The sequence below is a fragment of the Ranitomeya imitator genome, chromosome 10, assembly GCF_032444005.1.
Source record: "Ranitomeya imitator isolate aRanImi1 chromosome 10, aRanImi1.pri, whole genome shotgun sequence".
NCBI lineage: Eukaryota > Metazoa > Chordata > Amphibia > Anura > Dendrobatidae > Ranitomeya > Ranitomeya imitator.
Window position 1 is genome coordinate 18,926,850 of NC_091291.1, and position 22,150 is coordinate 18,948,999.

Genomic DNA, 22,150 nt, shown 5'->3' on the forward strand with positions numbered 1-22,150 from the left:
TATTATGATGGTGTAGGGGCACTGTGCTGGAGACACATGTGGTTATTAGGAGAGTATTATGATGGTGTAGGGGCACTGTGCTGGAGACGCATGTGGTTATGAGGAGGGTATTATGATGGTGTTGGGGCACTGTGCTGGAGACGGATGTGGTTATGAGGAGGGTATTATGATGGTGTAGGGGCACTTTGCTGGAGACGCATGTGGTTATTAGGAGGGTATTATGATGGTGTAGGGGCACTGTGCTGGAGATGCATGTGGTTATGAGGAGGATATTATGATGGTGTAGGGGCACTGTGCTGGAGACCCATGTGGTTATGAGGAGGGTATTATGATGGTGTAGGGGCACTGTGCTGGAGACGCATGTGGTTATGAGGAGGGTATTATGATGGTGTAGGGGCACTGTGCTGGAGACGCATGTGGTTATTAGGAGGGTATTATGATGGTGTAGGGGCACTGTGCTGGAGACGCATGTGGTTATGAGGAGAGTATTATGATGGTGTAGGGGCACTGTGCTGGAGACGCATGTGGTTATGAGGAGGGTATTATGATGGTGTAGGGGCACTGTGCTGGGGACGCATGTGGTTATTAGGAGGGTATTATGATGGTGTAGGGGCACTGTGCTGGAGATGCATGTGGTTATGAGGAGGGTATTATGATGGTGTAGGGGCACTGTGCTGGGGACGCATGTGGTTATTAGGAGGGTATTATGATGGTGTAGGGGCACTGTGCTGGAGACACATGTGGTTATGAGGAGAGTACTATGATGGTGTAGGGGCACTGTGCTGGAGACGTATGTGGTTATGAGGAGAGTATTATGATGATGTAGGGGCACTGTGCTGGAGAAGCATATGGTTATGAGGAGGGTATTATGATGGTGTAGGGGCACTGTGCTGGAGACACATGTGGTTATTAGGAGAGTATTATGATGGTGTAGGGGCACTGTGCTGGAGACGCATGTGGTTATTAGGATGGTATTATGATGGTGTAGGGGCACTGTGCTGGAGACGCATGTGGTTATGAGGAGGGTATTATGATGGTGTAGGGGCACTGTGCTGGAGACGCATGTGGTTATTAGGAGAGTATTATGATGGTGTAGGGGCACTGTGCTGGAGACGCATGTGGTTATGAGGAGGGTATTATGATGGTGTAGGGGCACTGTGCTGGAGACACATGTGGTTATTAGGAGAGTATTATGATGGTGTAGGGGCACTGTGCTGGAGACACATGTGGTTATTAGGAGAGTATTATGATGGTGTAGGGGCACTGTGCTGGAGACGCATGTGGTTATGAGGAGGGTATTATGATGGTGTAGGGGCACTGTGCTGGAGACGCATGTGGTTATGAGGAGGGTATTATGATGGTGTAGGGGCACTGTGCTGGAGAAGCATGTGGTTATGAGGAGGGTATTATGATGGTGTAGGGGCACTGTGCTGGAGACACATGTGGTTATTAGGAGAGTATTATGATGGTGTAGGGGCACTGTGCTGGAGACGCATGTGGTTATGAGGAGGGTATTATGATGGTGTAGGGGCACTGTGCTGGAGACGTATGTGGTTATGAGGAGAGTATTATGATGGTGTAGGGGCACTGTGCTGGGGACGCATGTGGTTATGAGGATGGTATTATGATGGTGTAGGGGCACTGTGCTGGGGACGCATGTGGTTATTAGGAGGGTATTATGATGGTGTAGGGGCACTGTGCTGGAGATGCATGTGGTTATGAGGAGGGTATTATGATGGTGTAGGGGCACTGTGCTGGAGACGCATGTGGTTATTAGGAGGGTATTATGATGGTGTAGGGGCACTGTGCTGGAGACGCATGTGGTTATGAGGAGGGTATTATGATGGTGTAGGGGCACTGTGCTGGAGACGCATGTGGTTATGAGTTAGGGTATTATGACTTTGTAGATGGTTCTAGGGCAATGAGAGGGACGAGTATTATAACTTTGTCAGTAGCACTGGGGCAGTGATGGGAGCACTGTGGTAGAAGTCGGAGGAGGCTTTAATAGTGGTAGACAGTGAACAGAACATTGTGGCTGTGCTTGAGGTACTGTAGATGTAAGGGAGGCACTGTGGTTATAATGGGGCACTGTAGTTATAATGGGGGCACTGTACTTATAATGGGGCAATATCGTTAAACCTCTGAATTTTATGACTAGAAATATGGCATCCTGTAATGTAGAAATAATGAACATGTTACAGGGTTGCTCCCTGACAATGGAAATAAAGTATATTGAAGGGAAAAAAATGCAGCAACATCAACTTTGCACATATATTGCTTCCTTTTTTTGTATGAATCTTGAATTACCTTCTATATTATACCTAGTGCTGCATTCACTATTCTGCTGTCTTTAGACATACCCCTAACAGCTTGGTTAAGCTACAATAATAAAGCATGTCAGTATAGTGACTGCACACTTCCCTTAGTACAAATCACCAAACCAAGCTCTATTCAGGCACTATACAAGCAGGAAGTGCTGACTGATTTCAGCTCTGAGGGCTGCAGAATTGTAAAGGCAGCTCCAAGGCAAATTACAAGTTGTAACTCAGGTTCACTATAAGTTTTAATGTATTTAAAGTGATCAGTTAAAAAAACACTGAATCTTATTTTCTCTCCAAAGTCTGATTAACAAGGGATTATGTACACCGATTAAATATTCTGTGCTTTCTGTGAAGAGGAAGTGGAAGACATCATAAGAGCGCTACATGAGAGCACCTTGTGCGACACAGCATGTAGTAACAGTGATACCACTCAGGAAAGGAACTCTTGTGACCCAAGAAGAATGGACCTTAGAAATCCTGTAATAAACATTGCCATAATGGGACAGTCGGGCTCCGGGAAGTCCACCTTTGTTAATGCCATCTGTGGTCTTCACAATGACGAAGACGAAGATGCTGCTAAAACAGGAGTAGTGGAGACCACAATGGAGCCCACCGCCTATCCACATCCCAAGCTGAGAAATCTGCTATTTTGGGATCTTCCCGGTACAGGAACTACCAGGACTATCACCCAATCAATCAACTATGATCACTATGACTTATTTATTATCATAGCTTCTGAAAGGGTGAGACACTCCGACATGGAACTGGCCAAGAAGATCTGTTCTATGAAGAAGAAGTTTTACTTTGTAAGGAACAAAATAGACACTGACTTAAGAGCAAGCAAGCTTCGAAGACGGAAGACGTACAACGAGAGGAGAATATTGCATGAGATACGAGATAATTGTATCACAAGTCTTAGAGACGGCGGAGTGGAGGAACCCATTGTCTTCCTTTTGTCCTGCTTAGAAATGGACAAAGAGCTTTTCTGAGTTGGTCTTTTTGGACTCAATCTTTTCTATATGGGTTAAGGCAATGGACTCCAAATTGCAGCTCTTCAACTGTTGGAGAATTACAATTTTCATGTAGTTCCCCAACAGTTAGAGAGACATCAATGTTAAAACATAATACAGGGGGGTAAAAGGAGCTATTAAAATAAGCAATCAATCTGTCTGATAGACGCATGATGTATTGACATGCATGATTTATTTTCCAGGCAAAACCAATAAAGTCATTCAACTATTAGCTCTCAGGTCAACAATAACTAACTGTAATTTATCCTAATAGAAAAAAATATTCAATCAAATGTTTATGGGGAAATCCACTGGATAATAAGGGTTGCCAAAGTGGACAACTACTTTCAGTCATTGAGCAGAGACAAAGATGAAACCTCTTTTTTTGCAATACAAGGATACTAGGATCTTCGAGATGGCATATGCCATACTGGTGTCTTCTGGTGTCGCAGATGGGTATTTTCTACCTCCTTAGTCACCATGACTCCTAGTAGTGGACATAAACAGAAGAGGGCCCCTGTGAAAGAAATATATGGGAACTTTTCAGATCAAGAGCTCCTCATAATGCACAATTTCATCTACTTCGGAGCTGGAGGTAGCCTCCTTACCGTCTTGGGCTCCGCGTGACTATACAAGTTGCACCACTATTATGTCTACCCCTGGCAACCCTCCTGTAGGTACACGAGTGATCTTCAAGAAAATTTACATTGACTTTTGGAGTAAGTCTAAAGCTAAATGTCCCCTTTTTGATGATACAGGAAAGATATATATCTTGGTACCGTGTTAGCCAATAGATAGAATTTGTTGTAGTCTTTGCCTGATGAAGAGACCTGTGTAGTCTCGAAAGCTTGCAATTTGTAACCATCTTTTCAGTTAGCCATTAAAAGGTATCAACCACTGAGGACTCTTTTTGATGGTCATTGGCTTTTGATTTTTAGCATTACATCAACGTTAACGCCGGTGAGATGGTGACAACGTACCTTTCAATTATTGTAATTTCTAATACATGCATTCTCAAAATATTGTTATAACATGTAAATTGTATACTAAATAGTATTTATTTCTAGATATTTGCTTGAGACGTGCTTCAAAGCTTCATAGTAATGGGTTTACGTTGGCCGTCATGCTGGTGTTCTTCTGATTAGCACTTCTTTTTTTTGTGTAGTTTGCAAAGTAAGCACTAAAGAAAGGGCTATGCAAACTAAAAGGAGATGGACAAAGAAGGGAGAGAGAAGAGAACAGTTTAGAGTTTGTCAATAACTTGCTGACCAAGGACGACTGCCTTAAGCTTCCAAAAATGTCTAACAATTGTTGAAACTTCCATCCTGGTTCAAATATAAAGAACAGTAGGGTGAATACTGTGAAATCTAGGAGGAATTGGGAGAATATTAACAGGAATATTCCTGAGAAAACAAAAGTTATATAGGTGGAGAAGCACTTTATAAAAATAAGACTGAAGAAGGCCAATGATGAATTGAGGGTTGCACTGGGAAAAAAACAAAAATTTCCACATATGCTCCACCCAACCCACCTATCACATGTTGCTTTTATTGAATAAGAATGGAAACATTCCTGTTTTCAACAGCAGACAGCATTTAACTTCATCGGCTCCCCTATTCTCGAGAATGTTGGAGTTCACTGTCGTCAGACCTTTACTGACAAGACCAGGTCTTTCCTCAAAGAAGGTCCTAAAACCAATGTTCGATCAATATCTTGATACTAAATTTGGGAAAGACCATATCATAATGGCTTGGTAGAGCATGGTTTCTATACTGGAGAATCTTCAACTACTCTGGTGGTCCAGTCTGCCTCTACCAGAGCTAATATATTCCTGAGAATGTAGTTTTATCAGTTGAGATGTTAGTGGGTAAAGGTTTTGCTCTCATAAATTCTTTCTTATTTTTCTTCAGACTAATAACTGAAAATGGATTCCTCTTTCGACATCATCAGTGAAGAAGAAATCCAGGACGTTCGGTCAGCTTTAGAAGAAGGTGACCTCTGTACAGCAACTGAGAAACTCAGCAAGTCACTCAGGGAAATAGAAAACGCCCCTTTGAACATTGCCATTACAGGGGAATCAGGAACTGGAAAGTCAACTTTTGTCAATGCCATCCGTGGCATGGATGATGAACAAGAAGGCTCAGCTAAAACTGGTGTTGTCGAGACAACAAAGGTGCCAGGTCGATACGACCATCCTCAGTATCCTAATGTAACTGTTTGGGATCTTCCAGGAATAGGAACTCCAAATTTTGTGGCAGACAGTTATCTCCAGTCTGTTGAATTCAGTCGTTATGACTTTTTCATCATCTTATCATCAGAACGTTTTAAGCAAAACGACATTGACCTAGCAAAAGCGATTCAAGCTATGAACAAGAAATTCTGCTTTGTGAGATCCAAAGTTGACTCCGACGTGCATGCTTCCATGATCCGAAGGAAGAAGACGTTCAATGAAGAGAATGTGCTCAATGAAATTAGAAATAACTGCATTCAAAGTCTTATAGAAGGGGGAATCCCACAGCCCCAAGTGTTTCTCCTCTCAGTCCTGGACCTGGACAAGTACGACTTCCTCGAAATGCAGGACACTCTAGAAAAGGAACTTCCAGAACACAAGAGACACATATTCCTGATCTCTCTACCCAACATTTCTCTGCCAGTCCTTGAGAAGAAGAGTCAGGCTTTCAAGAAGGACATATGGAAGTGGGCCACTCTTTCTTGTGGAGTGGCAGCAGTCCCACTCCCAGGCCTGTCTGTCGCTTGTGATATAGGAATCCTGGTGAAAGCCATGACAAGCTATAAGAATGCATTTGGCTTGGATGAAAACTCTCTGGAAAAGTTGGCTGACAAGTTTGGTAAAGACGTCAGTGAATTAAAATCAGTGATCAAGTCCACTTTGGTCATAAAAGAGATAAATAAAGAGATTGTCACCAATTTAATAGCCAGAGGGGCCGCCGGGGGTCTCATGATAGTTGAGTATGTTGTTAGTAATGTCCCAGTGGTAGGTAGCCTGGCAGCAGGGGGCATCTCCTTTGGTACCACTTATTGGATGCTCTATGGCTTTCTTAAAGAGATTGCTGAAGATGCAGTGCGTGTTCTTACGAAGGCATTGGAGACACCCGTTTAGGCATCTTTATCCTATAGAATAATATATAGAAAATACTACTAGACATGGGATACAATGAAAACATCTTTGACAAAGTAATTAAAAACTGATTCAATGATTTATAAATGAGGCAATAAAGTTTTACATTATCTTTGTGTTTGCTATCGTAGATTTAAAGTTGACACCTTCAGTGGAGGGGAATATATATATTTTTCTTACTGTACTTTTTTCACTTTACTTTTGAGATTCTTTAAAAATTTCGCACTTTGTTATTGCCTTACAGCCAAATTGTCTATTGTTGGACAATTACTGGATCTGACTGAGAATATGTCTCTTATCTGTCTTTTACTGATCTTCTTTCAGCTGATTTATGAGCACATGAAAGTTCAGCCGTCCTTCGATGTGGTCTGTGGTCATAAATCAGCTGAGAGGATCTCCGTAAAAGATGGATAAGAGTTACAACCTCTCATTCACAAAGAGCTCACTGACAGATTCAAAGGTTTGTTTACACAGGACGACCTGGCATAATAATAATGTTTGACCAAGGACCATGCAGGTCTGAAACATGTTGCCTGGGAGTGCAGCGGATATTTCTTTTCTGCCTTTTAATTTTTGTGCTGTTGTGTCCAATCATAATTTGTGCCTTTTAGGCCTCTTGCACACGACCTGGTTATTCCTGTATAGGTAAAACTAGTACCGGTGAGATCCATGGTCGGTGTCCGTGTGGCCATGTGCTGCATCCATGTGTCCATGTGACATCTGTATGTCCGTGTGCAATCAATGTGCTGTCAGTGTGACCCGTATGGAATGAAATGCAGCATAAAAATTAAAAAGTGTTATGTATCAAAGATGTTCAGAGATAGATAGCGATGAGGAACGTGATAGATACATAGAAGAGAAATATATCTGTGTGCTATATAATCATATAATCAGTGCTTTGTATGTTTCTTTCTCTGTACTTGTTTTTGATTTCTAACAAATTAAATTGCATTAAAAAAAACAATCTGTGTGGACTCCCGTGTAATTTTTATAACCAGCAGAGGGAAAGCTGACCGCTTGTGGCTAATATTAATAATCTGGGAAAGGGGCCTTTAGCCCTAAATGTTGCCAGGATATTAATAATAGCGCACAGCTGTTTGCTTCACCTTTACTGGTTAGTTTATAGGGGTACTCCAAAAAAGTGATGTAGGGTCTCCCCATAAATTCTAACCAGGAAAGGCTAAACTGACAGCTGTGGGCTGATATCCATGACCCCTTCCCAGGCTATTAATATTGTTCCCCCTTCCTAGCCTAATAACATCAGCCCTCAGTAGCCCCAGAAATGGTGCATCAATAAGATGCACCAAATCTGGCAATTATCCTCACTCTTCCCACTTGCCCTGGTCTGGTGACAAGGGGGAAATAGGGTTGGGGGTTGATGTCAGCTATTTTATGTCCGCTGACATCAAGCCCAAGGTTTAGTAATGGAGAGGTGTTTATAAGACACCCCCATTACTAACCCCATAGTCATATTGTAAAAAAAAATACACAGCCAGATTGAAGACTTTTAATTGAAATAAAAGACACCCCACCCTCATTTTCCCATTACATAAAAATTCCAATTGTTCTAATCTCGGAAAGGGGACAATATCCCAAAAAGTTCCCAGGCTATTAATTACAGCTTACAGCTGTTTGCTTAGCCTCTACTGGTTAATTTACAGGGGACCCAAGAAAAAAAATAACGTAGGGTCCTGGTCCTAGCGTGTGGCTAGGGAACTTCAACACAGCTTCCCAAACTTTTTTCACACAGGGCCCTGTAGGTTTGGATTTCTTTTCCCCTTAATAATAAAGACCTTCATTTATAAACTGAATTTTGTAGTTACTTGTGTTATCTTTGTCTAATATTTACATTTGTTTTGTGATCTGAAACATTTAATTGTGACAAACATGCAAAAGAATAGGAAATCAGGAAGGGGGCAAACACTTTTTCACACAACTGTAGTTTCTATCTTTCACACTACTTAAAAGCACCTGCCTATGAGGTACAACCAACAACTTGAATAAGTAAATACGACACAATAGGTCTCCGTATCTAGAAGATCTGTCCATAGATGGGGAAAAAAAGAAGAAACCAGATATGAAAAGGAAGCGACTCCGAGTGAAGGGCCACAGCTTATAACACACAGAAACCAATACGACTTTTAGGGTTTGTCTTGCAGACAACTATAAAACATTATACTCAAGTCTGAAATGTTATAAAGGTCCAAAAAGACACCTGCGATCCCCGGATATCCTAAGGCTAAGTTCATGGCCCAAAAACCTGTCCGATCTTCATCCAAAAAATATCAGATGTTTTTTCATCTCTACTGTCACCTGTATGCCACCTTATATTATGCACCCAATTTACAAGACCAAAATCAGTTCCCTACGTCAAGAATGGTAATTTAAATGTAAAAATCGGATGCTCTTTGGATGATTTCTTTGGGATCCGATTTTTTTTTTTTTGTACATACTTAGATTTGAAGAATTTCATTCAAAATATCGAAGAGAATAGCGTATGGTGCAATTTTATTTCACAAGAACAATCAGTCCACGTAAAAACCTGTCATTTGGACAGGCAACTTGAATGACATTGGTTCCAATGCTATCCATGTGAGCTCCGTTTTTCCACAGTCACCACTCGGACCTGTTGTGTGAACGTAGCCTAGAAATGAGCTAGTGCTACAAGCAGGCGAGGTTGGGACAACTCGTCTAATGATCCTCAATAGACATTTTGACAGCTTTGGAAGACCTGGCCCGTCCATGATATACGGTATATGGTTGGATTTTCATTTGAATGTAATACAACACTACCCCTGACATTGATGGCCAAATGGAGCTTCTCTAGGATGACGATTTTTAGAGAAGTGGTTGTCTTAACCTCTTCAGAACAATTGTTGAGGCAAACTTTGTTTTCTACACAGAAAACTTTGCAGGCTGTTAAATCATAAGAATGATTTTTTTTTAGATTTTATACAGTTTGGCACTTTGTACCAGACGACAGTGCCCGATTCAGAAGATGAGTCCCAAGGAAGATCATAGAATCCTAGAATGTTAGAGTTGGAAGGGACCTCCAGGATCATCGTGTCCAACCTCCAGCTCAATGCAGGAGTCGCTAAACCATCTCAGATGTCTGTTCAGCCTCCATTGAAGGAGAACGCATTCGTGGCAGCCTGTTCCACTCATTGATCACCCTCACTGTCAAAAAGTTTGTTCTAATACCTAATCTGTGTCTTATCCCATTGCTTCTCGTCTTTCCTTGCGCCAATGAGAATAAAGCTGATCCCTCTACGGAGGGGCAGCCCTTGAGATATTTGAGTTCTTTATCTAATCCCTCTACTCAACCCTATCGAGTTTTAACGTGTCCTCTTCCCGCTCTTCTCTCAGCAATTCAGACTGAAGAAAGACAAAGCTATAGATTCCCAATTTTCAGTTCCTGAAATTTTATTTTTTCTAAACCAGAAATTTAGTAAAGTTGGAAAAAGTGCGTGTTACAGTAAAGAAGGGGTTCAGTTATGAACAACACGGGGATATCCAGCTATCGCCCAAAAAAATCATTTGTAATAACTTTCTATTCTTCATATGCTCTAAAAAATAGAAATATATAAAAGTAGAAACATTTTTCCCACGCGTTTTGAGCGTTAAAAGCGCTTAATCATAGCACTATAGCTATCCAAATGAGTGTCGTTCAAACCGTTCCGTAATCACACACATCCATTACTGGAACCTATCTCTCTCCTCCACATGGTTGAAAGAGAAAAACCTATAACAACTAGAAAACATGTAAGTGTATATAATACTTATCTCAAGCACACCTCACTGGCCCATGCATAGTCACTAGTGTTGAGTGAACGTGATCGGATAAGGCGTTATCGGAGGATGATTGTGGGCTAGCCTAGTATCTTTGGCATGCTCAAATAATATGTTTGAGTCACCACAGCTCTTCAACAGCCGCAACACATGCAGGGATTGCTTGTTTGTTAGGAATCCCTGCATGTGTTGCGGCTGTCAAAGAGCCGCGGGGATCACAAATATTTTTGTAGAACGCCGAAGACACTCGGTTAGCAACCGAGCATGCTCTGATAACGCCTTATCCGATCATGTTCGCTCATCACTAGTCACTAATAGTGACCTGTCATGAACCAGTTTATCGCCACCTTCTTGAGAAAACACAGTGGACCTACACCAGCAGATGACATGGCTCCTCAAACCATCACTGATTGTGGAGATTTCACACCAGACCTCCAGCAGCTCGGATTGTGGCCTCTCCACTCTTCCTCCAGACTCTGGGACCTTGATTTCCAAATGAAATGCAAAATTTACTTTCAACTGCAAACAACACCTTGGACCACTGACAACAGTCCGGTTCTTTTTCTCCTTGGCCCAGGTAAGACGCTTCTGGCATTGTCTATTGGTCATGAAGTGGCTGACACAAGGAATGTGACACTTGTAGCCCATGTCCTGGTACGTCTGTGTGTGGTGGCTCTTGAAGCAATGACTCCAGCAGCAGTCCACTCCTTGTGAATCTCCTCAAAATTTTTGAATATCCTTTTCTTAATGCGGTTTTCCCGGTTGCTTGTGCACCTTTTTCTACCACACTTTTTCCCTCCACTGAACTTTCCATTAATATGCTTGGATACAGAGCTCTGTGGACAGCCGGCTTCTTTAGCAATGACCTTTTGTGGCTTACCCTCCATGTGGAGTGCGTCAATGACTGCCTTCCGGACATCTGTCAAGTCAGCAGTCTTCCCCATGATTGTGGAGCTACTGAAACAGACTAAGGGACCTTTTTAAACGCTTAGGAAGCCTTTACAGGTGTTTTTTGTTAGTTATTCTAATTTATTGAGATAATGACTTTTGGGTTTTCATTGGCTGTAAGCCATAATCATCAACATTAAAAGAAATAAACACTTGAAATAATGTACATATATATAGAAATATACCTATATACTTTATATACACAGACTATAGACACATGACTTGCACATATATACTAGTGGGCCATCGTACAGTGTGGGGGCCACGGTAGGGACCATAATACAGCATGAGGGCCCCTGTGGGGACTATCATCTTTTGGGCCACTGTAAGGGCCATTATATAGCATGGGGGTCACTGGGAGGACCATCATACAATGTGGGGGGCCACTGTGAGGGCCATCATACCTCGAGGGTGTCACAGTTGGGGCCATCATACAGTGAGGGGGGACTGTTGGTACCATCATATAGCATGCAGGTCACTGTTGGGTCCATCATACAGTTTGGGGGATACTGTGGGGGCCATTATACAGCACCTGTGCTATTTGGCGGCCCTAATATAGAGTTGGGGCTACTGTAGAGGATGTCATACTGTAAGGTGACTACTATGGAGGCTATCATACAGCATGGAGCCTAGTGTGAGGGTCATCATATAGCGTGGGGGCATCATACAGCATGTTGACTACTGTGGGGGTATCATACATTGCAGGGGTATTATACTATAGGGAAGCTGTGGGCCCATCATACTGCATATAGGAGAGCCGAGGACCCATCAAACTATATACAGGGGAGCTGTGGAAACATCATACTATGTACAGGGGGATAATATAATAGATACAGCCCAACATGGACCAAAACATATGCGATCTCATACACATGCATGTAGCCATGTGTTCACACCGTGAAAAGCAGAGATCGCATAACTATAAATAACTACCGGTACTAAGGACACTCCAATAAGCATACATAGAAACCAGGAGAAAAAATAGGAGTATACGTCCAAGGTTTTTTATGTAAAAGGGTATCAAATACAAATTTTATTTCATCAAAAAAATAAATACAAACACATCACATAGCATGACAAATTGTACATTGTGACAATGAGGGAGAAGTAAGGAACAACACTGAAAAAAGCCGGGGGAAACCACTGGAAATGTCCGTATTATAAGGTAAGGTGCAGCTAGTGCATATCACAGAATGGGTAAGTAGTAAGTTACACGGAAACTGTCAGTATTAGGCACTGCATCATATATCCCCAATCAAGAGTTACAACCCGGTACAACGCACTAAGTGTCAACCATCCATGTCAGAATCTTACCCATTCTACGGACCACCAGGAGTTACCACCGGAGCCCCAACGCGCGTTTTGCGTCGGCTTCGTCAAATTTGCATTTGATACCCTTTTACATAAAAAACCTTGGATGTATACTCCTATTTTTTCTGCTGGTTTCTATGTATGTACAGGGGGAGCTGTGAGTCCATCATACTGAATATAGGGGAAACTGTGGGCCCATCATGCTGTGTGTAAGGGAACTTTTGGACCATCATATAGAACTGTGGGGGACGTTACACTGGGTATAGAGGAGCCGTGGGCCCATCATATTGTGCATAGAGGAGCTGTGGGGGAATCTCACTGTGTATAGGGAGCTGTACATGGGGGTCTCAGGGGACATTATTACAGCAGGTGCAGCTGTAGGAACACACATGGCAGCAGTGGCTCCACATTGGAGTATCAGCAGGATTAGGAGTTTGCCTAGGTTGGGAATAGATGGGAACGGTACTGGAAATGTGTTAAATAAAATATGTCTTTGCTGTAAATTCTGCAGATGAGTCTTGGCTGGAAAAAGTTGTCACTTTAATCTGGGTCAGATTGAAAAGACAAAAAAAGAGAACCCCATCAGAAAAAACGTCACCTATAACTGTACTGTGATCTCTTACTTGTTCTGCAGGACTAATATCTACCACTATATGGTCACCATGTGGCCGTGTTGGTCTTTGTATAGAGATTATTTTCAGTAAAAACACGGTTGCTGAGGTTTCCCTATAATCGCAATTAGGGTGAGCCACCGTAACTGTAAACATACGTAGTTAACTTAAATGTTTCCTCCCCCCCCCCCAAGCTTAACCGTCTCTAGACAATGGAAATGGCATAAGGCCAAGTTTCTCTTTAGAAAATGTCACGTAACTTTCAATTGTGTAGTATTCACTCTCAAACTGCTTACGGCTTTGTGATAACCGCATATTGCTGAGGGAGCCAAGTCATTTTTCAAGCTTCGACGTATCAGTGGTAATAGTGACAGCTCCTCTACTTTCCTGAAATCCCAAGGAACACCATTACAGGTGAGAGATTCTTCCTTTTTATACTCACTGATGTTTATGGTGGGCAGAGCAAAGAGGCAAAATTCGGGGGCTCAGAAGCAGGACACCCCTTTGGTTTGTGGTCGTGTATTGGTTGTGATTTGCGATAAGAAAGGGCTGAGACTGATTATATAGACACATAGAAGAAGTAACTACGACACCAACCCAACTTTTGTAAGTATAAGTACCATAACTCTACTGAGAAGGTGACTGCTCAAGGTCATCGGTAAAAATGGGAAACTCATCTAAGAAACATGAGAAGCAATCGCAAGAGAAGAAGCTTACATCAGGAGTTGGAGAAGGCTTAAAAATATTCTAAAATGTTTTAAGCTTGCTACTAAGAGTATGATGGAGGCTACTTATATTTGTTAAGGTCAACTATGGTGGATTAGGTGCTCTTAAATATCATGATAATTGTTATAAGGCCACCTGACTGACGTATAAAGATCAGCCACACCTTCAGTGGATAATAGAAGGCTCATTTAATGCTTATTGATGGTCCACCTAGAAGTAGAAGGTAGGTGATTGTAAGAAGCTGAATGTGGAGCTCCATGAGAAAAGGTGGCAAAGATACGTGATGCAGATCCATCTCCATATAAGATGTTACCCCAAAACTCTACAGTAGAGGAGAGCGAGGGTGATGAAACTTAATTTTGCTCCCCCTACCATGCGCCTGCAGAACAATCGTAAGCACAATTTGGGGAACCAGTTTTCTACTTCTCTCGACTAGTCATCCGCCCTCTCTACTGAACCTATAACTTCAACTTTCATAGTACTTTCTCCGACAGAGAACAGTGGAATTGAAAGGTGGACCATGAATTCACTCCTGGGTCTGACATTAAAGTATAGAATTCCGAAGACCATGGAAAAAAAAGCAGGTTTGTGAATCCCAGGGAGCATGTGGAAAAGGTGATCTGTATTCCCAAATGGTTGGGTCAGATAACTAGAAGAAAAGCATAATATCTTGGTATTTGGAGGAAAAGTTTAGGTAAGCTGTTAGACCAAGAAGGAGGTCCAGTTTTGGGGAGGTAGAGAAGCTTAAAGGGAACCTGTGTAGCAATTACCTGCCCTATCTGCCAAGGCAGTTAGACATAAAAGGTGGACGGGGTATATGGATAGAGGGCAGGAGAGCTGCAAGTGCAATGTCCCACCTCAAAGCACTTGAAGCTTGTTTGCATGCGATTTAAAAGTTGGATTTCCCAGAAACTACAAAACGGATTTCTACAATTAAGGTATGGATTTAATCAGTATGAAAGCAGTTGTATATGTGCCATTGGTTTGAGTTGTAAAATCGGCATATGAATTTTTCTTCAAGCAAAAGCCCAAGTAAACATTAGGGAGATAAAGCAAGAAGGGCAAGGTGCTACTGCCACCAGTAAAAGAAGCAGTCAGCTGATCCAACCTACATGCCACTAAGAGAGGTGGCTCTCTCTGGAGAAATGCATGAACGAGCATACTGTATGTACACACAAAGGGACTGATGTACACACCAAGGGACCAACGTAAGACAGCCAACTATAAGTACTGTCGTTGTCGACTTGCCTTACCTCCAGCATTGTCAACAAAAGTGTATTTAAAAGGAACATTGACTCCAGAAAACTCAGAAAGGAACTTATGATGATGTAACGCTTCATTAAAAGTGCTGTGCTGGAGAAGTACAGTTAGATCCAGAAATATTTGGATTGTGAAACAAGTTTTGGCATTTTAGCTGTTGATAAAACATATTCAGGATACAGTTACAGTGGGGCAAAAAAGTATTTAGTCAGTCAGCAATAGTGCAAGTTCCACCACTTAAAAAGATGAGAGGCGTCTGTAATTTACATCATAGGTAGACCTCAACTATGGGAGACAAACTGAGAAAAAAAAATCCAGAAAATCACATTGTCTGTTTTTTTAACATTTTATTTGCATATTATGGTGGAAAATAAGTATTTGGTCAGAAACAAAATTTCATCTCAATACTTTGTAATATATCCTTTGTTGGCTATGACAGAGGTCAAACGTTTTCTGTAAGTCTTCACAAGGTTGCCATACACTGTTGTTGGTATGTTGGCCCATTCCTCCATGCAGATCTCCTCTAGAGCAGTGATGTTTTTGGCTTTTCGCTTGGCAACATGGACTTTCAACTCCCTCCAAAGGTTTTCAATAGGGTTGAGATCTGGAGACTGGCTAGGCCACTCCAGGACCTTGAAATGCTTCTTACGAAGCCACTCCTTCGTTGCCCTGGCGGTGTGCTTTGGATCATTGTCATGTTGAAAGACCCAGCCACGTTTCATCTTCAATGCCCTTGCTGATGGAAGGAGGTTTGCACTCAAAATCTCACGATACATGGCCCCATTCATTCTTTCATGTACCCGGATCAGTCGTCCTGGCCCCTTTGCAGAGAAACAGCCCCAAAGCATGATGTTTCCACCACCATGCTTTACAGTAGGTATGGTGTTTGATGGATGCAACTCAGTATTCATTTTCCTCCAAACACGACAAGTTGTGTTTCTACCAAACAGTTCCAGTTTGGTTTCATCAGACCATAGGACATTCTCCCAAAACTCCTCTGGATCATCCAAATGCTCTCTAGCAAACTTCAGACGGGCCCGGACATGTACTGGCTTAAGCAGTGGGACGCGTCTGGCACTGCAGGATCTGAGTCCATGGTGGCATAGTGTGTTACTTATGGTAGGCCTTGTTACATTGGTCCCAGCTCTCTGCAGTTCATTCACTAGGTCCCCCCGCGTGGTTCTGGGATTTTTGCTCACCGTTCTTGTGATCATTCTGACCCCACGGGGTGGGATTTTGCGTGGAGCCCCAGATCGAGGGAGATTATCAGTGGTCTTGTATGTCTTCCATTTTCTAATTATTGCTCCCACTGTTGATTTCTTCACTCCAAGCTGGTTGGCTATTGCAGATTCAGTCTTCCCAGCCTGGTGCAGGGCTACAATTTTGTTTCTGGTGTCCTTTGACAGCTCTTTGGTCTTCACCATAGTGGAGTTTGGAGTCAGACTGTTTGAGGGTGTGCACAGGTGTCTTTTTATACTGATAACAAGTTTAAACAGGTGCCATTACTACAGGTAATGAGTGGAGGAAAGAGGAGACTCTTAAAGAAGAAGTTACAGGTCTGTGAGAGCCAGAAATCTTGATTGTTTGTTTCTGACCAAATACTTATTTTCCACCATAATATGCAAATAAAATGATAAAAAAAACAGACAATGTGATTTTCTGGATTTTTTTTTCTCAGTTTGTCTCCCATAGTTGAGGTCTACCTATGATGTAAATTACAGACGCCTCTCATCTTTTTAAGTGGTGGAACTTGCACTATTGCTGACTGACTAAATACTTTTTTGCCCCACTGTATATTATCAATGTGGGCTTAAAGTACAGCCTCTCAGCTTTACTTTGAGGGTATTCACATCCTAATAGGAGTAATAGTTTAGGAATTACAGCTCTGTAATATGTAGCTCCCTCTTTTCAAGGGACCAAAAATAATTATCTCAAAAGCTCATTTATGGGCAGAATTGACTTTTCCTTTTTTAATCCATCATTAATTAAGCAGGTAAAAGGTCCGGAGCGGATTCCAGGTGTGGCACTTTGCATTTGGAAGCTGTTGCTGTGAACCCACAACATGAGGCCGCAGAAGCTCTCAATGGAAGAGAAACAGACCATGATTTAGCTGAAAAAAAGAAGAAATCCTTTAGAGAGATAGCAGAAATGTTAGGATTGGCCAAATCAACAATTTGGCACATTATTCAAAAAAAAAGAGCAAACTGGGGAGCTTACGTAATCAAAATAATCAAATAACTGGAAGTTATGGACAACAGTGGTAGATAATCGCAGAATCCTTTCCATGATGAACAAAAACCCCTTCACTACATTCAGCTAAGAAAAGAACACTCTCCGGGAAATAGGCGTTTCATTATCTAAGTATCTACCAGATAGAGAAGATTTCATGACAGCAAATACAGAGGGCTCACCACAGGGTGCAAACCATTAGTCAGCCTTAAAAAAATACAAAGACCATATTAGACTTTGCCAAAAAAACATCTAAAGAAGCCGCCCAATTCTGCAAAAGCAAACCTAAGATCAACCTGTACCACAATGATTGGAATAAGGAAGTATGGAGAAGGCTTAGAATGGCTCATGATCCAAAGCACACACTGTCCTCTATAAAGCATGGAGAAGGCATTATGACGGCATGGGCATGCATGGCTTTGAATGGATTTCTAGTGTTTATTGATGATGTGACAAAAGCAGCCAGATGAATTCTGCGTGTACAGGGTGAAACTTTTGGCTCAAATTCAACAAAATGCAGCAAGGTTGAATGGACGGCACTTCACAGTAATGAAGGACAATGACCCAAAACATCCTGCGAAAGTAAAGGCTGAGTCAATCACTAGATCTCACCAAAATCAAGCTGCATTTCACAGGCTTAGGACAAAACTTAAGCAAAAAAAACCCACAAACAAGCAACAACTGAAGTCAACCGCAGCAAAGACTGGCAAAACATCACAAAGGAGGAAACCCAGTGTTTGGTGAAGTCCATGGCTCCCAGACTTCAGGCCGTCATTGCTTGCAAAGGATTCTCTGCAAAGTATTAAAAATGAATATTTTATTTATGATAAAGGTAATTTGTCCAATTAATTTTGAGCTCCTAAAATGCAGAGGCTTTGATGAAAAATGGTTCTAAACGTTTCACGGGATATTTCTGTTCTGAACTGCATAAGCGCCGCGGGAACGGTGGCGGCACAGGAGGTGAGTATAGGCTGTAATATTTTATCAGGGCCAAACATTTTGATCAAGAAGGGGTTGTCCTATAGTGGACAAATCTTTTAATTTGCTAACTAGGGTCTGCACATAACAGCTTAAAGGGACTCTGTCACCTGAATTTGGAGGGAACATTCTTCAGCCATAGGGGCGGGGTTTTGGGGTGTTTGATTCACCCTTTCCTTACCTGCTGGCTGCATGCTGGCTGCAATATTGGATTGAAGTTCATTCTCTGTCCTCCATAGTACACGCCTGCGCAAGCAAGTCCATGCATGTGTCTAGCTGGAGTCCAATACTGACACTGTGGAACACTTCCACCTTGCCAGGGCCATGACCAATAGTTGGCCTCCATATCTCTGTAATGTAATCCCCAACCTTGGGACATTACACCAGTAGGAGCTTTACTGAATCACTTTCCATAGTTTAATAGATTCAATTAATCGATAATAGACTGAGATAAGGTCTGGAAGAAGCAGTCCAGATATGTCAACTGCCATCAGATTTGGTTTTTCGATTTGAAACTGGAAAAATTAAAAAAAAATTTTAATATTATTCATGATTTAACACATATAAGATTATAAAAACTAATCATTTAGGCCACTCTTTGCGTGGAGTAAAACGTTACAAAAATTGAGCTGCCAGAAATAAATTATGGGGTGAAAATCATGGTCATAATGATCAATGAGAATAGGAAATGACACAAATCCCAAAATATCGGCACAAACTAAAGATATAAGAGGCACAAATTACAGAAGAAAAAAGTACAGAAAAGACAAAAAATAATTATTTCCCTTCTATGTGTTTGAATTTCTCATTAAGGTCAAAAACTAGTCTGTAGTTAGTGAATGACACTTGTTTATGTGCATGGACGACGATCACTGGTGCAGTTTTGGTGAAATTTACCCTTTGTTACATACATTGCTCACATTTAGCTCAGAATGGAGTCTTAGTCTTCCACATTCATGAACTAGCGTCAGCCCTCCCTCCGTCACCAATGACAGCCCTATTCTTAGAAGGCTACCTTCACATAAAGTTATTGCCACAGGTACTGTAGTTTCCACAAAAATTTGCTCTGAATGATGAGGAATTGTGCTGGTAATATCCATAGAGCCGGTAAAGTTGATCAAAAACTCTAAACTCACCTGCTGCTTCCATGACTCCTTGGTCCGGTTTCTTAACAACCTGATTTTCTGCAACGATGTCTTGCTTGTCTCGCGTTGGCTTTGGCCAACAGAGACCAATGGGAGGAAAGGTGACGGAGCCATGGAGGCACCAGGAGATACTGTATTAGCGTTCTTTTTATTTTTTTATGTACGTTCTTATGTTCACAGAATTAGATCTAGGAGATTTGAAGCAATTTAAGTTCTTTATGGATTTTTCCTTTTCCATTGAAAGTAATGGAGAAAATCAACATCTGTTACAAAAATCGGAATGAAAGATTTGAAAAATTCACAATGCAAATAGTTATCTTTTCCAAACTATTGAGCTCTTTTTAAAAATGTCCAGTGGAAATACATCCTATAATTCTGAAGATGTTAGAAGACCTGGGAATCAATAAACATTTCATTAAATCATGTTTCAGGAGGCTATACCCAAATGCACTTTCAAAGGGTCTTGGGAGAATCATGGTGGGAGCATAATAAAAAAGGAGTGGTAGTATTGAAAAACAAAATTCTTCCCGAGACCTCTATCTTCCTTTGATGCCGGTTCTGTACAGCGCATTTAATATGTATTGATAAGATTTGATGATTTTCTTTATTACTGCCTGCAGATTTTCCATCTGCAAAGCCAGGTTGTAAGTTAGCAGTTTTTCTGAGATTTTATTTTATTTCCATCAAATTACTTTTATTGAGTTTTTCAAGATTATAAAGCCAAACATTACAATATGAAAATTAACTGATAAAGGGAAAAAGTAGGAAAGATTTTTTTTGGGGGGGAACATTTCTGAGATTTTTTTACTGCGATTAACTTGACTGTGCACTGAGTGGAGAAAATATAACTCTGCATGCTTCCATAGTTCATTCTAAATCTGCCCAAGCCACTGATGTGTTGTGTGTTGTCATAGAGTCGGCAGTCAATAAGCAAGAGAACATTTACAGTTACTTTGCCTTTGAAGTGAGAGATGGAAACCCTTTTTATACAGGGGTGGGAAGAATGGGAAATCCTTACTGGTGCTGACACTGCAGATGGGACTAGAATATGTGACAATACCAGTACCGACTTTAGTGAGTAAAGATCCAGCTTTCACCAATCCTTTTTATTCTTCTTCAGATTAATAACTGATAATGGATTCTTCTATCAACGTCATGAGTGACGAAGAAGTCCAAAACATTCGGTCCGCTTTAGAAGAAGGAGACCTCTGTACAGCAACTGAAAGACTTGGCAATTCACTCAAGGAAATAGAAAATGCTCCGTTGAACATTGCCATCACGGGAGAGTCAGGAACAGGAAAGTCCACTTTTGTTAATGTCATCCGTGAGATGGACGATGAAGAAGAAGGCTCGGCCAAAACTGGTGTCATAGAGACAACAATGAAGCCAACTCCATACAACCATCCACAGTATCCTAATGTAATTTTTTGGGATCTTCCAGGAATAGGAACTCCTGATTTTGCGGCTGATATTTATCTTCAGTCTGTTGAATTTAGTCGTTATGACTTTTTCATCATTTTATCATCAGAACGTTTTAAGAAAAATGACATTGACCTAGCGAAGGCGATTCAAGCTATGCACAAGAAATTCTACTTTGTGAGATCCAAAGTTGACTCTGACGTGCATGCTTCTATGATCCGAAGGAAAAAGTCGTTCAATGAAGAGAATGTGCTCAATGAAATTAGAAGTAACTGCATTCAAAGTCTTAAAGATGGAGGAATCACAGAGCCCCAAGTGTTTCTCCTCTCACTACTAGAGCTGGAAAAGTACGACTTTCAGAAAATGCAGGACACTTTTGAAAAAGAGCTTCCAGAACACAAAAGACACATATTTCTGATGTGTCTGCCCAACATTTCTCTACCAGTCCTTGAGAAGAAGCGTCAGGCTCTCAGGAAGGACGTATGGAAGTGGGCCTTATGTTCTTATGCAGCGCCTGTATTCTCAGTCCTGTCTGTACCTTCTGGTGCACAAATCCTGATGACAGTAATGATAGGCTACCAGAAAGCTTTTGGCTTGGATGAAAACTCTCTGAAAAAGTTGGCAGATAAGTTTAGTAAAGACGTCAATGAATTAAGATCTGTTATTAAGTCCCCTATAGTCGTACAAGAGATAACTGAAGAGATTGTCAACACTTTATTAGGGACATATGCCAATGATCATGCCATAAATCGGTGTCTTCGCACTATCATATTGCTATGTAATCTAGAATCAGTGGCCATCCCCTTTGGTACCGCTTACCAGATGCTCTGTGACTTCCTTACTAAGATTGCAGATGATGCTGAGCGTGTTCTTATGAAGGCATTAGAATCGCGCCTCTAGGCCTCCAACACAATAAATCATAGAAAAAACTCCCAGATATGGCATATAATGAAAAACTAAAATTAAGTAATTAAGAACTGATTCAACAATTCATATAATTGAGCCAATAAAGTTTGTACAACATCTATGTGTTTGCAATGTGCATTTGATTTTATTTTTGCGCACAAAAACATCCACCGCGCACAAAACAACACGGGCCCTGAAGATGAACCAAAGAGGACCCCAAGAGAAAACCGGCAGTGTGAGTAAGGACTGTCATAGATATGGAGCCTCAGGACCAGGCTGTAGTATGACATAGGGGGATGAACTGAAAGGGATGTGGAAAGAACAAATGAAGGAAATAACTAGACTTATTCCAACATGT

The 22,150-nt window shown here is 41.5% G+C and overlaps 3 protein-coding genes across 4 annotated transcripts in view; all 3 read left to right on the forward strand.

Moving 5' to 3' along the window:
• LOC138651903 (interferon-inducible GTPase 5-like) overlaps nt 1–8,240 on the forward strand; it is a 92,144-nt gene extending 83,904 nt beyond the window's left edge. For both annotated transcript variants that reach the window (XM_069742499.1, XM_069742500.1), the window contains exon 2: nt 5,242–8,240. In XM_069742499.1, the coding sequence (XP_069598600.1) occupies nt 5,256–6,452 (1,197 nt within the window). In that variant the 5' untranslated portion in view covers nt 5,242–5,255 and the 3' untranslated portion in view covers nt 6,453–8,240. The remainder of the gene's footprint in view (nt 1–5,241) is intronic.
• LOC138652163 (interferon-inducible GTPase 1-like) lies at nt 2,819–3,310 on the forward strand. Its single transcript, XM_069742932.1, has one exon. It carries the CDS (start codon nt 2,819–2,821, stop codon nt 3,308–3,310), a length of 492 nt encoding a protein of 163 aa, XP_069599033.1.
• A 5,109-nt stretch (nt 8,241–13,349) lies between the features above and the next one.
• Nucleotides 13,350–21,913, forward strand: LOC138651191 (interferon-inducible GTPase 5-like). Its single transcript, XM_069741225.1, has 2 exons — nt 13,350–13,543; nt 20,588–21,913. Exon 2 carries the CDS (start codon nt 20,602–20,604, stop codon nt 21,784–21,786), a length of 1,185 nt encoding a protein of 394 aa, XP_069597326.1. The 5' UTR covers nt 13,350–13,543; nt 20,588–20,601; the 3' UTR covers nt 21,787–21,913.
• The last annotated feature ends 237 nt before the right edge of the window (nt 21,914–22,150 follow it).